The sequence below is a fragment of the Neoarius graeffei genome, chromosome 18 (assembly GCF_027579695.1).
Source record: "Neoarius graeffei isolate fNeoGra1 chromosome 18, fNeoGra1.pri, whole genome shotgun sequence".
Taxonomy (NCBI): domain Eukaryota; kingdom Metazoa; phylum Chordata; class Actinopteri; order Siluriformes; family Ariidae; genus Neoarius; species Neoarius graeffei.
In genome coordinates this window covers 43,486,079-43,503,537 of record NC_083586.1, presented here as the reverse complement: position 1 = coordinate 43,503,537, position 17,459 = coordinate 43,486,079, and the positions used below count along the sequence as shown (strand labels likewise).

The 17,459-nt window shown below is 43.9% G+C and overlaps 1 protein-coding gene across 2 annotated transcripts in view; it reads right to left on the bottom strand.

Moving 5' to 3' along the window:
• cdadc1 (cytidine and dCMP deaminase domain containing 1) overlaps nt 1-16,868 on the bottom strand; it is a 32,706-nt gene extending 15,838 nt beyond the window's left edge. For both annotated transcript variants that reach the window (XM_060898849.1, XM_060898850.1), the window contains exons 1-4: nt 16,677-16,868; nt 6,042-6,142; nt 4,651-4,828; nt 2,572-3,153 (exon numbers count right to left, since the gene is read on the bottom strand). In XM_060898849.1, coding sequence (XP_060754832.1) covers nt 2,572-3,153; nt 4,651-4,828; nt 6,042-6,142; nt 16,677-16,803 — 988 coding nt within the window. In that variant the 5' untranslated portion in view covers nt 16,804-16,868. The remainder of the gene's footprint in view (nt 1-2,571; nt 3,154-4,650; nt 4,829-6,041; nt 6,143-16,676) is intronic.
• Between the last annotated feature and the right edge of the window lie 591 nt (nt 16,869-17,459).

Sequence of the window (17,459 nt, the reverse complement as noted above, 5' to 3'; positions counted from 1 at the left end):
TACATCAACTCTCCCAAAAGCATGTGGGAAAATGTGTTATGGTCTGATGAAACCAAGGTTGAACTTTTTGGCCACAATTCCAAAAGGTATGTTTGGCGCAAAAACAACAACACTGCGCATCACCAAAAGAACACCATACCCACGGTGAAGCATGGTGGTGGCAGCATCGTGTTTTGGGGTTGTTTTTTCTTCAGCTGGAACAGGGGCTTTAGTCAAGGTGGAGGGAATTATGAACAGTTCTAAATACCAGTCAATTTTGGCCCAAAACTTTCAGGTGTCTGCTAGAAAGCTGAAGATGAATTTCATCTTTCAGCACGACAACGACCCCAAAAAAGTTTTGGAACGGTCCAGCCAGAGCCCAGACTTAAATCCAATTGAAAATCTGTGGGGTGACCTGAAGAGGGCTGTGCACAAGACATGCCCTCGCAATCTGACAGATTTGGAGCGCTTTTGTAAGGAAGAGTGGGCAAATATTGCCAAGTCTAGATGTGGCAGGCTGATAGACTCCGACCCAAAAAAACTGAATGCTGTAATTAAATCAAAAGGTGCTTCAACAAAGTATTAGTTTAAGGGTGTGCACATTTATGCAACCAGCTTATTGTACATTGTTAGTTTTTTCTTTTTTATCAGACATCTAATTTTTTAGGTTTGTTTACCTGACATGTTTCGATGTACGACTGTCGCCTTCCTCAGAGTGTCACCGGATGGTATTGGTGATGCATCTTTTATCAGCTGATGTTTCCGAAGGCGTGGCCTTCCTGTCTGGATTGACAGGTCGGTCACGCCTTCTATTGTCAGTTTGTCCCCTGCAAGATGGCACTCCAGGTATGGGAGAGCATGTATGCTCCCTCATCTCGGTTGATGGTCCTCGGACTTCGCTTACGGATCTCTATGGCCTCCCTGATCCAGCGCTGATGTTTATTATCTTCTGTGCGGATGACTCTGGCATTCCCCCAGTCCATAACATGATTTTCCCTTTTGCAATGATCTGTTATGGCTGACTTATAATTTTCCTGTTGTGCCTTTTCTTTTATTGTTCGGGTTTGTCTTGTAACTGTCTCCTTTTCGCACTCTTTCTTATGTTCATTTTTTCTTGTGTTGAAACTCCTTCCTGTCTCCCCAATGTAAGTTTTATTGCATAATTGGCATGGAATCTCATATATGGTGTTGCATTTGTTGTCCGGATGTATTCTGTCTTTGGGATGAACCAGGATCTGACGGAGTGTTGTGTGTGGTTTGACAGGTGTGTTAATGTTGTATTTCCTCATTGCTCTTTGAATGCGTTCCATTATTCCCCTGATGTATGGTAATGTCACCACTCCCCTGTGTTCTTGTTTGTTGGTTTGTTTTTTCTCTTTCTTCTGTGTTTTATTGTTTTTGACCTGTTCCGCCCCTTTGGATATTGCCCATTGTGGATATTGACATGCCTTCAGTGCGTGTTGTACATGTTGTTCTTCCTGTTCTTTGTCCTGTGCATCTGTAATTATTGCTGCGCGTTCATGTAATGTTCTAACTACAGATATTTTGTGCATTATGGGGTGTTCGGAAGTCCAGTTTAAATATTAGTCGGTGTGTGTGGGTTTCCTGTGTACTTTTATTTTGATGTCCCCCTCTTCTGTGTGATGTATTTTTAAGTCCAAAAATGCTATTGACTGCTCCGTTTCCTCTTCATGTGTAAATTTTATATTACCGGTATTGTCTATAGTATTGAGATGGTCGGTAAGTTGTTGAGTGTATCCCCTCTTTACTTTTTCCAATATGTCGTCCACATACCGTTTCCAGAGTGTTGGTCTGTATTCCGCTGGTATTGTAGTGAGTGCTTTCTGCTCCAGGTCTTCCATGAAAAAGCCGCACATGATGGCTGATAGTGGGTCTCCCATGGCAAAACCTTCCTTTTGTCTGTAAATTGTGTTCCTGAACTGAAAGTATGTGGACGTGGCGATGAATTGAAGGAGTTGCGTAATGTCTTGTACAGTGAGGTTTGTGCGTTTCTTGAGCGTCCTATCTGTTTTTAATTTGTCTTGTACTACCTGTATGGTGGCTTCCATGGGTGTTCTGGTGAAAAGAAATATGACATCGTGTGAAATGAAAACTTCATCTTGTTGCATTTTTATGTTTTTTAGTTCTTCTGCCTTCGGAAACATCAGCTGATAAAAGATGCGTCATCAATAACATCCGGTGACACTCTGAGGAAGATGGCAGTCGTACGTCGAAACATGTCAGGTAAACAAACCTAAAAAATTAGATGTCTGATAAAAAAGAAAAAACTAACAATATTCAATATAAGACATAATGAACGTAATCGAAAGACAGCTTATTGTACGTTTTGTATCTTTTATGTTTTCCCCCCCTAACAGATTTGTTTATTTTTCAATTGAATTCTACAGGTTATAAGTCACATTAAAGGTGGGAAAAGTTTTGAAATTATATATCTTGGTCTCATTTTTTTTACATCATAAAAACCTATCATTTTAACAGGGTGTGTACACTTTTTATATCCACTGTACAAGCTTCAACTGAAAAATGCTAAAGTATTCCTTTAAACCTTGCATGTATACACGGACATCTCACCTGTTCTGTATGCCAGCACCGCTGCCTGGATGATGCAGTGTCGCACAATATCCTGAGATAACGTCCTATCTTTACTAGTTGTCGGTTCCGTCTCATAGAACCCGTAGTTATGCTCGAGAACAGGAACACTTGCAGCCACAGACGCCAGAATCCTGATCAGGTCCCTCATGTGCTGCCGCAGCTCACTGAAATATGGTTCTGTGCAAAAGTTCTCCAGGTTCATCTTACTGAGCAGCTCTCTGTGTACCTCCGCATCATCAATCACAAACTTTTTCGAAAAACTGTCCCAGTTCCTCCAGCGCTCTTTCCTAAAGAGTTCATGGACGTCCAGAGAGGGATCATCTGCTGCCATTCTGCCCAGAAAGTCACTGTTGCGTGCCGTCTCCTCTACAAACTGAAGCATGGAGTTGGCTAGAGGCTGCAGCAGCACGCAGATGTGCAGCCTGCTGCTGGATTTGAGCCTCTCGGCAGCTGCAGCGTCCAGCATGGCCTCCTGGAGACGAGAACCTGCAGCGCCGCTTCCATCACACAGCAGGCTGATCTCAGCATTAGCAGGCCAGTAAGAGATCCTGTTCACACCAGCTGAGAGAAAATGAGAGGGACAATAATTACAGAAACAAGGTTACAAATATTTGGACGAGATACCATGAGATACCTTCAACTCCAGAATTATTGGCACCCTTCAAAATAAGAGCCAAGATAAATTATTGTATAAAATACACATGACCTGAGGATACAAATTCATCTCATCTCATTATCTCTAGCCACTTTATCCTGTTCTACAGGGTCGCAGGCAAGCTGAAGCCTATCCCAGCTGACTACGGGCGAAAGGCGGGGTACACCCTGGACAAGTCGCCAGGTCATCACAGGGCTGACACATAGACACAGACAACCATTCACACTCACATTCACACCTACGCTCAATTTAGAGTCACCAGTTAACCTAACCTGCATGTCTTTGGACTGTGGGGGAAACCGGAGCACCTGGAGGAAACCCACGCGGACACGGGGAGAACATGCAAACTCCACACAGAAAGGCCCTCGCCAGCCACGGGGCTCGAACCCGGACCTTCTTGCTGTGAGGCGACAGCGCTAACCACTACACCACCGTGCCGCCCCAGGATACAAATTTTCCATTCAAATATTCACAGACATGAATAGTCACAAGGCATTTTCCAATCCATCCAGTTTTGGGAATTCTGTGTCCACTGTAGCGTCAGATTCCTGTTCTTACCTGACTGAAGTAGAACTATTTTGTATTCTCTGCTGTTCGAGCCTATGTGCATTCTGAGATGCTTTTCTGCTCACCGTGGTTATTAAGAGTGGCTATTTGAGTTACTGTAGCCTCGCTATCTGCTTGAACAAGTCTGACCATTCTAATCAAGAAAATGTTTCTGCCTGCAGAACGGCCACTCACTGGATGTTTTTTGGTTTTCACACCATTCTGTTGTGTGTGAAAATCCCAGGAGATCAGCAGTTTCTGAAATATTCAAAGCAGCCCATCTGGCACCAACAACCAACCCACGATCAAAGTCATTGAGATATCACAATATCATACATTCAAAGCAACAGAAAAAAAGTGGACGAACACAAAATTGACTTTTGCAACACCTGTCCGAGTCTCTGCATTGGAAGCCTGTTGAAATGTGTGGTCTGAATTGTAGAAAGGTGTAAACCTAAGAAGAACAACGATGCTTGAAATGTTCTGCATGGAGAATCAGTCCAAGATCCTCCACAAGTGTCTCCAACCTTGTTAGACATCAAGAGGAAGAGGTTTCACTAAATATCAACTGAAGGAGCACTAATAAGTTTGGCACTGCAACATTAAAATGCAGTACTAAGTGGACTTGCCCTTTATTAGTAAACAGAATCCTTACATGGAAGACGTCATAGCAATTCAACCGAACCAGGATGTGCTGATATGGCGGACAGTGAATAAACAAAGACAGAATTTCACCTAAATTTTACGAGCTATTATGAAATTATGAGTGAGAATAACATTTTGTTGAAATCTAGCCAATTTAACCAAGATCTGTATACAGACAGGAAGTAGCAACTGAGTAAACACTGGTTGCTTACCATTGATGATCATTTTGAGGCAGGTAGAACAAGGCTTTCTGGAGAAATAAAGATCGCAGCCCTTTAGTCTGGGCCCATGTCTGATTACAGCCACCTGACCAGCATGGAGCTCCGTTCCAGAGCAATGAAGACCCAGAATTCTTTGTTCATGGACCACCACCAGGCCAGTGACTTGCACCTGAAATAGTCACATAACAAAGCTGTTTCCTTTTACAGTTTCATATTATGGATACACGTGCACAGTCTATGACAAAGTCTAAATATGAGGAAGAATAGTAGCTTAAAAAAGCAGAATTATTCAAACATAGGTCAGGTAATATCAGGTTTCCCAGGGTTGGGGGTGTTTCTAATTTGCATATTCATGCTACTTGAGCTTCTTGAGGAGGATAAACATTGAGGCTTTCTAGAGCTTTTTAAGTCCATTGATATTTGTTTGTAGAATCATAGTAACAGTAACTCAGATAACCATTCTGTACAATTGTGGTGAGCAGAAAAGCATCTCAGAATGTACAACACATTCAATATCAAAGTGGGATGCGTGTAAGATAGAGATGGTTTAAATCTGGAGATGTTCGATGAATGACTCTTCAAAGGTTGTTTGGTTTAATTTCTAATGAAGTTAGGCTACGTTTACATTACGTCGAATCAGCGGATCATCAGATTAACGTTCTTAAAACGATTCGCGTTTACACTAAAACCGTTAGCCGTGCACACAGCAACACCAATACACGGATACGCTCGGCTCCACAGGCATCCTGCGCTCCAAATCACTCCGCCCTGAACAGCGAGTGCCCTCTGGAGGGTGCGCACTCCGGCCCTGCGCAGCTCACACAGCGCGCGAGTGAAGTGCACAAGCCACGATTCGGGACTGAGCCGCTGTGTGTGTGATCCCAGCGCATATCACTTACTACTTGCAAGTGGAAGGATGGCAAGCCTAAAGACAATCATAACTACACAATGGGCAGTATTTGCATCAGTATTTGCAGTATTTTCATACTTTTATACTCTTTAATGAAAGGTGATACAAGGCGGAAGTCCGCGCCGTTTTTCAGCAGTCGCGTCACATGACCAACGCCAGCGAATCAGGAAGGTGGATGTCACAGTGACGTTGTCCAATGAGGACGCCAGCTAGAGCTCAGCACAGCGTATTCGCGTATCTCAATGTTTACACAGCACCGGACCAGATACGATCTAGATTGAATACGTGGACGCTGGCGGATTCCCGTTTCCCGGCTTTTCCAGGTGGTTTAATGTAAACGGACAGTGCATCCGCGAAGAAAACGAGACAGATACGGTCTAATGTAAACGTAGCCTTAGTGGGACAAAAGTAACAGCCAACCCAAGCACCAGTCCTAACTGACAGTCTCTGTAGAGAATAATGTTGTCCTTACAGATGCATTGTCTTGTCTCTGAGACTCCCTCTTGGGAAAAAGCTCCATCCAGAGACTCAATAATGTGAAAAGGTTAACTTTGGACAGTCTTGGTCCATGACCTGAAAGAGAGAGAGAGAGAAATATTTTAAAATGGAGAATGACTGCGAGTTAGACTTATTATCTAAGTTTTTCAATAATAGGCTGCTTCAGCCAAGTTCAGTTTCGAGAAACAGAAACAAAAATATAGATATTCAGAACAATTTATGGCTGAGGACTAAATGGATCTTTACTCCATAAAAGCTTGTAATCCTTTATGGCACCACGAATGGCTGCCTTGGTGTGTTTGGTGCACATTGTTTGGTCTTATTTTGTTTGTAAATTCAGTTCATTGCTGCGATACTCGAATCTCTTTCACCACAGAAGAGCTCATGAACATCAGGGGAACAACTCCAATGGACTTATGACCAACTTTTCTGGTGTCATCTGTGGAATTACTGAACATTCTGGTCAAAGGTTTTGCTCTCACTTTTGCTCACTCAGTGAGACGCCGGAGGAGAGAGAAATACGCTGGTGCACCTCCATCGGTGTGGATTTCACACTCCGTTACCTGCGATATTTCTCTCCAACGTGTGCTGATTGTGCAACAAACTGGACGAACTTCAGCTGCTGATGGGGAGAAACGAGGACTTTTCTACATCTTCCGTTTTGTGCTTCATGGAGACATGGCTATGTGGACTCATACTGGACTTTGCGCTGCAGCTGGACAGCTTCAGACTTTTTAGAGCAGACCGTGACACAGATCTCTCTGACAAAACAAAGGGTGGCGGAATCTGTTTTTATGTAAACAGTGTCTGGTGCAGTGATGAGTCAGTGATCCTGCAACACTGTTCTCCTGATCTGGAATCATTTTTCATTCATTATAAACCCTCCTACTTCCCCCATGAGTTTGCTTCATTCACTGGTGTTTATATTTCACTACAGGCCAATGTGAAGAATGCACAGCGCATGCTGGCCAACTACATACTGGGTGTGAAGCAGACTAACCTGGACTCTCTAGTTATTGTCCTCCGTGACTTTAACAAAGGTAACCTCAGCCACAAACAACCCAAATACAAACAGTTTATTAAATGACTGACCAGAGAGGAGAATATTTTGAATCACTGCTACACTACAGTCAACAATACAGTCACGCCAACTCCCACGCTGCACTGGGCCACTCGGACCACGTTATGGTTCACCTGATTCCTGCATACAGGCAGAAATTAAAGCTGAGGAAACCTGTAGTGAGGACATCAACGATGTGGAGAAATGAGGCTGCAGAGAACCTTCAGGCATGCTTGGACTGTACAAAGTGGGATGTATTCAGGACTGCTACCAATAGTCTGGGTGAGTACACAGAGGCTGTGACATCCAACATCAGCTTCTGTGAAGGACTGCTGCGTTCCATCATGAACCAGGGTGACTTACAACAATGACAAACCCTGGTTCACAGATACTGTAAGCTCAGACAGCTAAGGTTGCAAAAGGAAGAAGCGTTTAGAAGTGGGGACAGAAGCTAAACGACTGCACTCTGAGAAACTCCAACACTAGTTCTCAGCCAACGACTCTACTTCTGTCTGGAAAGGGCTCAGACAGCTCACTAACTACAAACCTTCAGCCCTCCACCATGTTAACAACTTGCGCCTGGCCAACCAACTGAGGGAGTTCTACTGTCGCTTTGAAAGACGATGCGACTGTCCTGATGATATCCCCCGTGACTCCACACTCCAGCTCCTGCCCACCACCTCCTCTACTGCTGCTAGAGCCTCTCTACAACCTCTCACCCTGGAGGCCCATCCACCCACCACCACAGCCTCAACTCTCTCCATTCTGGAGAGGGACATCAACAAGCTCTTTAAGAAGCTGAACCCCCACAAAGGAGCAGGTCCCAACTGTCTCACCATTTACCCTGAAGCACTGTGCTGATCAGCTGTCTTGTGTTCACAGACATCTTCAACATCTTACTGGATACATGCCATGTGCCAGCCTGCTTCAAGGCCTCTACCATTATCCCTGTCCCCAAAAAGCCAAGGATCACAGGATTAAATGACTACAGACCCATTGCCCTGACTTCTGTAGTTATGAAATCCTTCAAGCACCTTGTGCTTTACCACCATCACTGATCCACTCCTGGACCCTATGCAGTTCGCCTACAGAGTCAAAAGATCTGCAGACGATGCTGTCAGCATGGCTCATCATTTCATCCTCCAGCACCTGGACTCCCCAGGAACCTATGCTAGGATCTTGTTTGTGGATTTCAGTTCTGCCTTCAATACGGTCATCCTGGCTCTTCTGCAGGACAACCTCTCCCAGCTAAGCGTGCCTGACTTCACCTGCAGGTGGATCACTGGCTTCCTGTCTGACAGGAAGCAGCATATGAAGCTGGGGAAACACGTCTCTGACTCCCAAACCATCAGCACCAAATCACCCCAAGGCTGTGTCCTTTCTTCTCCCTGTACACCAAAAGCTGCACCTCCAGTCATCAGTCTGTCAAGCTCCAAAAGTTCGCAGATGACACCACCCTCATTGGACTCATCTCTGATGAGGAGGGGTCTGCCTACAGGTGGGAGCTTGACCATCTGGTGTCCTGGTGCAGGCAGAACAACTTAGAGCTTAATACTCTAAAGACAGTGGAGATGATTGTAGACTTCAGGAGGAGCTCTGCCACACCCGCCCCCATCACTCTATTTGACTTCTCAGTAACCTCTGTGGAGTATTTCTGCTTCCTGGCCACTATAATCACTCAGGACCTCAAGTGGGAGATGAATACCTGCTCTCTCACCAAGAAAACACAGGAGAGGATGTACTTCCTGCAGCATTTGAAGAAATTTGAAGAAATGGTGCACTTTTACACCGCCATCATTGAGTCCATTCTCACTTCCCTCCATCACCGTCTGGTATGCTGCTGCCACTGCCAGGGACAAGGGCAGACTGTAGCACATCATTCGCTCTGCTAAGAGGATGATTGGCTGCAACCTTCCATCCCTTCAGGACCTGCACAAGTCCAGGACCCTGAGGAGAGCAGAAAGGATTGTGGCCGACCCCTCTCACCCCAGACATAAACTTTTTGAATCACTCCCCTGTGAGGTTTTGGTCCATTAGAACCAAAACCTCACACCATAAGGCCAACTTTTTCCCCACTGCAGCTGGCCTCATCAGTCAGGTCAGACCCTCCCCGCTGACTAACCTCACACTCTCAATCTGTAACATTAATGCACTTCATTTCTGAACTGCAATTTTGCGCATTTCATGGTCATGTCATACAACTTCATTCTGTGAACTATTATTGCCCATTCCGGCACACACTGTACAGCTTGACTATTTATTTAACCCATTGCACATATTTTTAGCATATTGTGTCTTGTCTGTAAATATCCTGCATGTAGTCTGTATATGGTGTACTCTTTATATTGTTGATAACATACATACTTCTAATGTATACTGTATATTATATTGTACATCATTGATAGATATTTTATGCAGAATATAGATATTGTCTATTATTATACATATAGGACACGTTTTCGATGGAATTAAAACATGTATTATTATTATTAAATGTTTATTTGATATGGACATAGCAATAACATTGGACAAACCAGATGCATTGTTTGAGTGTTTTAGCACAAGTGCTAATTTACAACACCAGTCCACAGGAGGCTTTTATAAAAATAAAAACATTCAAATATGAAAAAAAAAAAAAAAAAAAAAAAACAGGAAAAAGATAAAAGAGAAAAAGAGAGACAAATTTCGAAGCAAAGACATTTTTCTATTCCATTCTAGCCGGTTTCATAGCATGCAATAGTGTTAGCATATCGCTTATCCTGCGTGTATTACACCACTCGACCCAGTGGAGAATGAGTGTTGAATATGGTCTTTGATATTGTATGGTTGTCAAGACAACATGACGTGACATGTCAGAGACATAAAACTTCTGCGCTAGCAAGCGACTGCGACGATTTGTAAACAAACATGGCCACCAGGTTTGGTTTGTTAAATATGGAAGATTTTGATGGAATTTTGAAAGAGAAAGACGCGTTGAACATCCGGAAGGAATGTACATGTATGATTATAATAATAATAATAATAATAATAATAATAAAGCTTTTTTCATGGTATATCAGAGATATTCCATTCAGCTAGCATGATACTGAACTCATTCAACATCATGCTAGCTGAATGGAATATATCTGATATACCACAAAAAATAAAGACAGCCAATATTATTTAAATATAGATAGTGTTTATTAAAGATATTTAGATTATAGATAGTGTAATACAGATATTTTAGACATATTGTGTATAATACAATAGGGGTGGCATGGTGGTGTAGTGGTTAGCACTGTTGCCTCACTGTCACCTCACAGCAAGAAGGTCCTGGGTTCGAGCCCCGTGGCCAGCAAGGGCCTTTCTGTGTGGAGTTTGCATGTTCTCCCCATGTCTGCGTGGGTTTCCTCCGGGTGCTCCGGTTTCCCCCACAGTCCAAAGACATGCAGTTAGGTTAACATGGGGTGGCTCTAAATTGACTGTAGGTGTGAATGTGAATGGTTGTTTGTCTCTGTGTCAGCCCTGTGCTAACCTCGTGACTTGTCCAGGGTGTACCCAGTCTCTTGCCCTTGAGCAAGGCACCTAACCCCCAACTGCTCCTCGGGCACTGTAGCATAGCTGTCCACTGCTCTGGGTATGTGTGTGTGCTCATTGCTCATGTGTGTGTGTTCACTGCTTCAGACGGGTTAAATGCAGAGAGGAATTTCACTGTCCTTAAGTGTACGTGTGATAAATAAAGTTGTTATTGCATATAATAGGGCGGCACGGTGGTGTAGTGGTTAGCACTGTCGCCTCACAGCAAGAACGTTCTGGGTTTGAGCCCCGTGGCCGGCGAGGGCCTTTCTGTGCGGAGTTTGCATGTTCTCCCCGTGTCCGTGTGGGTTTCCTCCGGGTGCTCCGGTTTCCCCCACAGTCCAAAGACATGCAGGTTAGGTTAACTGGTGACTCTAAATTGACCGTAGGTGTGAACGTGAGTGTGAATGGTTGTTTGTCTCTATGTGTCAGCCCTGCGATGACCTGGCAACTTGTCCAGGGTGTACCCCGCCTCTCATTCATAGTCCTGCAACCCTGTAGGACAGGATAAGTGGCTACAGATAAGTGATAGATGTATATAATAGTTATTGTAGCTTGCATATTATTATATTGTATAATGTCTCTCTCACATATTGTACATGTACACACCAGTGCTTTACATTAACTTTTTTGCTCACCGGCCACTGTGGCTAGTGGTTTTCCCGAGTCACTAGCCATTCAGCCTTTTCACTAGCCACAATTTTGTTGCCAGGAAATCGCAGTTTTTTCTTCACCGTGATACGTTAAAGTTCGGAAGATCTAGATTTAATTATGAATGGCAGCGTATAATGTATCTCTACAGTAGCACTCAAGTATTCAGTGCTGTTAAGGTAGATCTCATCTCATCTCATCTCATTATCTCTAGCCGCTTTATCCTTCCACAGGGTCGCAGGCAAGCTGGAGCCTATCCCAGCTGACTATGGGTGAAAGGCGGGGTACACCCTGGACAAGTCGCCAGGTCATCACAGGGCGTTAAGGTAGATCCCTGTATGAAAACATGCAACAAATTCAGACAAAAATATAAACAGAGTATTATGTTTATTGAACTCAAATTCAAGCTCCTTACAATATGAAATATCATATAATATGAAAAATATCATTCAGTACAACTGACCTGATTCTAATATTAAAAGTCCAATTCAAAACATTTATCATTGAAAAACATTTGATGTTTTGATATGCAAGTATTATGTGTATTATCAAGTATTATTATGTACATTATGTATTATCTATTAATACTCTGTGTGTGTGTGTGTGTGTGTGTGTGTGTGTGTGTGTGTGTGTGTGAGAGAGGGAACATGTGTAGAGAGAGACATTAAATGTCCTCATTACATTCATCATCAGATGAGTCTGAATGGTCCATGAAAAATGGTCTTCGTGACCTGAGGCTTCCAGCAGGCCATAAGTTGATAGCTGGGGCGGATCAACTTCTTTACAATCGCGTGAACATTTCTAAACAGCAGCTCCATCCTCTCCAGCTCAGCCGACTTCATGACAGCCAGGGACTGAAAGCAATGCTGTCCTGTAGTGAACCAGCCGTCTTCACCTGTTTTGATGTTATAGTACCGATGTGTGCATTTGACTTTTTGTGGTCCTTTATAGTTTATAGTTTAAAATTACTGGTGCCTGTCTTTGCCAGACTTTCAACAGTCTTCGCAGAACATGGTATTTTTGGTTTTGCTATGAACTAGCCAATCTCACCCGAATTTCCATTTGTCATTGAACTGTCTTATCTTCCTATTAGCGTCTTGTTCATCTCCATGGCCGTAGCCAGCTCTGAGGCCCCCATGGTCCAGACCTCAGTCATTTTTAAGAGCTGAAAATACATTTGTACGCTAAATATTCAACTGGATAAAAAAAGTAAAGAATAACATTAAAACGTCTCCGTAAAAAGTGCATTGTTAATGATGTTAAACATTGATTCTGTCTCTGTTTGGTGTGCACGGCTCTGAGACCAAGAACACAAAAGCAAATGAGCGCACGCGCGACTCGGGGGAGGAACGCAGTGCAGGAGACACGGGGTTTCCATGGTAACCATCAGCGCACTTTCATGAAGCTGTTAAATTTACATTTTCGAACTTCACAGTCAGCTGGGATAGGCTCCAGCTTGCCTGCGACCCTGTAGAACAGGATAAAGTGGCTAGAGATAATGAGATGAGATGAGATGAAAAAATAAATATATTATTTCCCAGCTTAAGGTTGGTCCATATCGTGAAATACCGTGACCTCGGCCCAGAGGCCTCGGTCAGTATTTTCAAGACCTCGGTCACGGTAGACCCCGAAGCCGCCGCCAGGCGCCGCTAAAACCGCCATTTAGAATTTGAGCCGCCGCCAGCCAATAATTTTGTAAGCCAATTTGAGCCGCTATCTAATAAAATTTGGCTGAGCCACTAAGAATTGTGTACATCAAATAATGGGTTTATCCACATCATGAGCTACAAGAAAAGTGACACAAACATGATCAACTGTACACACTAGTAGTAACACAATAGAGACGTATAGGCATACACTGTAGAGATTTAGAACTGATATCACAGCACAGAGAGCCACCACAAGCTTGCCGTTGTGACTACCTGTCTGGCTTCCCGCCCCTCGCACCGTTACCACGATACACTGGGGAACCCGGGAACCCACCCAGAGCATCAATCGACTCCGATATCGACGAGATGGCTGCATTCTTTGCCGCTGCTGAGGGAAAGTGTAAAGGTATTTTTGTTTGTTTGTTTGTTTGTTTGTTTCACATACTTCGAGATTGATAAAAAAAAAAGTACTCCACCACTCTACTTTCATCATAGTAAGATAGCTGCCAGTCCTTCACTGGTCATTGCTAGTGAGAGTAGATAGCTAGATGCCTTCCTCGAACAATCCAGATTAGCTTATTATTAGCATTGAACTACAATCTTGCTAGATTTATATTTACAATGAAGTAAGAGACCAGGGGACCTGTGGTAATTTGCTATTTATTCCCCCCATTTGTTTGATCCGTTCGCCCGGATATATGCCACACAGTGACGTCCAGTATCAGCCATTTGTAGCCATAAACATTTTGGTGGCTTCAGCAGCCATTAAGGTTTTGGCTGAGTCAGCTAGCCAGCCAATAATTTCATCAGCCAGCCATTATCCTGAAAACAAACGGCTTCGGGGTCTAGGTCACGGTATTTCACGATACGGATCCCCCAGCTGGTAAATAATACACACACACACACACACACACACACACACATACACACACGATGGTACTGTTCTGTCCTGGGTTATGAGAGATGCGTTACACTGATTCTGACAACATGATGACATCGTGGCTACAGCCTACAAAAAAAAAAAATAATAATAATTAAAAAAAAAAAAAAAACAACTTATGAATGAGTAGGTACGCCTTTTCGACCAACAGGGAACAGGTTCTTGAACCAATTCCATTCAGGAGTCTTTGAACAAGAACAGAATCCGTTCTCTGTGGGTCGAAAAGGGGTAATATCCCAGTTCAGTTATACTAAACATAGGCACTAATGGAACGCTGCTCAGCCAATCAAATTAGTGAGTCTGTATATTACTGAACTGTTGTATAATTAGTTAATTAGCTGATTATAGCTGAACCAGGGGAAAATGGTGCATTCCAGGACCACATTCAGGAACCTGTGGTGTAATGTGAATGTAGCCATGTTTTGCCTCTAGTGGCTTTCCATAGAGGACAAGAGGAGCTCATATGACTCTCTGAGCAGATCGGGTTTAGTTTTCAGGTTTACTCCGTACTACATGTGCAGCAGCGCAGTTGTAGCCTGCCTTGTTTGTGATTTTAAAAATAAATCATTCGATAAGCCAAAGCATAGGTGTTCGACTGGGTTCAGATCAGGAGACATACTTGGCCACTGAATCACTTTCACCCTGTTCTTCTTCAGAAATCCAACAGTGGCCTTAGATGTGTGTTTAGTCATGTTGGAAAAGTGCACGACAACCAAGGGCATGGAGTGATGGTAGCATCTTCTCTTTCAGTACAGAGCAATGCATCTGTGAATTCATGATGCCATCAATGAAATGCAGCTCCCCGACACCAGCAGCACTCATGCAGCCCCACATAAGGACACTGCCACCACCATGTTTCACTGTAGGCACCATGCATTTTTCTTTGTATTCCTCACCTTTTCGACGCCATCAGTTCCAAAAACATTTATCTTGGTCTCATCACTCCAGAGTATAGAGTCCCAGTAGTCTTCATCTTTGTCAGCATGGGCCCTGGCAAACTCTAGGCGGGCTTTTTTGCGCCTGGACTTTAGGAGAGGCTTCTTTCGTGGACGGCATCCATGCATGCCATTCCTCTGCAGTGTACGCCGTATTGTGTCACGGGAAATAGTCACCCCAGTTTGGCTTTTTACTTCTTTAGATAACTGCAGTGAACTTGCATGCCGAGACGCTCCTGTCGAGGTGTTAACTTCCGTGGACGACCTGGACGTCTCTGCGAGATGGTTGCAGTTCCGTCTTTCTTAAATTTTTGTACCACTTTTGCTACAGCATTCTGACTGATAAGTAAAGCTTTGCTGATCTTCTTGTAGCCTTCACCTTTGTGGTGTAAAGAAATTATTTTCTTTGGGGAATTCTGAAGAGACAAGTTGAGCATCACTCTCACGGGCGCAGATAGAGGGGGGGACGGGGGGGATTCGTCCCACCCAGATTTAAATTCACCTCGTTCGGTCCCCCCCACTTATAGGGAGGAAAAAAACGTCTATGCTGTCTTTCTTTGCATAAGGCAAACCTCAAGGAAAAATCATAAGACTAATTACCATTCGGTTTATTGAGGTGCACAGCAGTACATACATAGCTGCAACTGCGCAGACTGCACGGGTTGTGAGCTCGAGCTTGGTTGCTATGGCTACCCACAACAAGTTTGACAGGCATATCGGGGACAGCTCCTCCTAGTTCAGGACCCCAACACGGCATGATGAAGGGTGCCAAAAGGTAGAAAATGATTGCATCGTTTTTTCAAAAAACGACTGTAAGTAAACTGTGCCTTACTTTATCATATCACCTTGCAATTTTTTGATAGTCTGTTCAAAGTAATGTCGTAGTGAAAGTAAAATTGTACGGAGTAGAGATGCCTTTCTGGTAGCCTCCTTCTTTCGGTGGTAGCCTGTAGATACAGTGCTCAGAAGGCAGTTTTAATGTTTAATCTGGCGTTCCCTGCCGTAATTTCAGCGAGCATATTGTTTCATAAGGAAATTTTGAGAAGAGTTGTTGACTGACTGCCGCTCACGCAACACACAGGCATAGTTAGAAAGTCAGGATGCACTGGTTTACACTTTACACACACACACACACACACACACACGTAGCCCAGCCACATGTTGGGGGTGGGGTTGGGGTTGGCTTGCTGGAAGCTTGTCCCCCCCAGTTCAAAAAACGTATCTGCGCCACTGATCACTCTCCATCCAGCATCCAGTCACTAAAAGAGGTCATTGCTGAAGAATGGAAAAAGATTGATGTTGCAAAATGTCGCCAACTTGTTCATTCCATGCCTAGAAGACTTGGTCCGGTCATTAAAAATCATGGAGGCCATACAAAGTACTAGACGTAGTAGTTTTTGTTGTGGGGTGTAATCATTTTTGCACCACCCTAATTTGAGTAAAACTGAAAAATGTGTAATCTAAGTTTATATTATTAACCTTACTTTCATGTTATGAGTTAAACAGATGTTATATTAAACTTTGTCTTGTCAACATTTTGGAAATTGTGTTCATTGAGATATTGTTTAAAATGTTACTTTTCAAAGGGGGTGCACTCATTTATGCTCAGCACTGTACATCACTTATATGATGGATCAATAGGATCTATAGATTATGACTGAGCAGGATCAATCATTATATTAAATGCCAGAATTGCTACATTTTGACCTTTATGATGATGGAGTGAAGTGATCAGGGACACAGCAGGCTTACTATAGAGCTACTACTGTATATAACCCACTATCTAGTGGTGTGGGATAAAGGCCTCTCTGGTCCTTACCTTGCACTTTGCCCTCCGTCTGTGTGCTGCTCTCCTTCATGTTGCTGACGTCATCCTGGCTGTTTGAAGTGAACCCGTTTCCTTTGGTACCCGGATGTAGCCGGTACTCGTGGTGAGTCGCTGCCATTCAGAAACCTGTCAGCAACACAGTAAACAGTAAACCGGTCGGAACTTATTCCCACCTTCACAGTATCCACTTCCTATTTAGTGTGACGTCAGAAAGCTAGAAGAGCAGCTGAACAACCTTTGAGCATGGGTTGCCAGATATGACACAAATAAAATCCCCTTCTGGTATTTTTTTTTCCTGGTTTAAAAACATCTCATCTCATTATCTCTAGCCGCTTTATCCTGTTCTACAGGGTCGCAGGCAAGCTGGAGCCTATCCCAGCTGACTACGGGTGAAAGGCGGGATACACCCTGGACAAGTCGCCAGGTCATCACAGGGCTGACACATAGACACAGACAACCATTCACACTCACATTCACACCTACGGTCAATTTAGAGTCACCAGTTAACCTAACCTGCATGTCTTTGTACTGTGGGGGAAACCGGAGCACCCGGAGGAAACCCACGCGGACACGGGGAGAACATGCAAACTCCGCACAGAAAGGCCCTCGCCGGCCACGGGGCTCGAACCCGGACCTTCTTGCTGTGAGGGGACAGCGCTAACCACTACACCACCGTGCGGCCGGTTTAAAAACATGTGATCTCAAAGGTTAAAGGTGACCTATTATACCCCATCCATCCATTATCTGTAGCCGCTTATCCTGTCCTACAGGGTC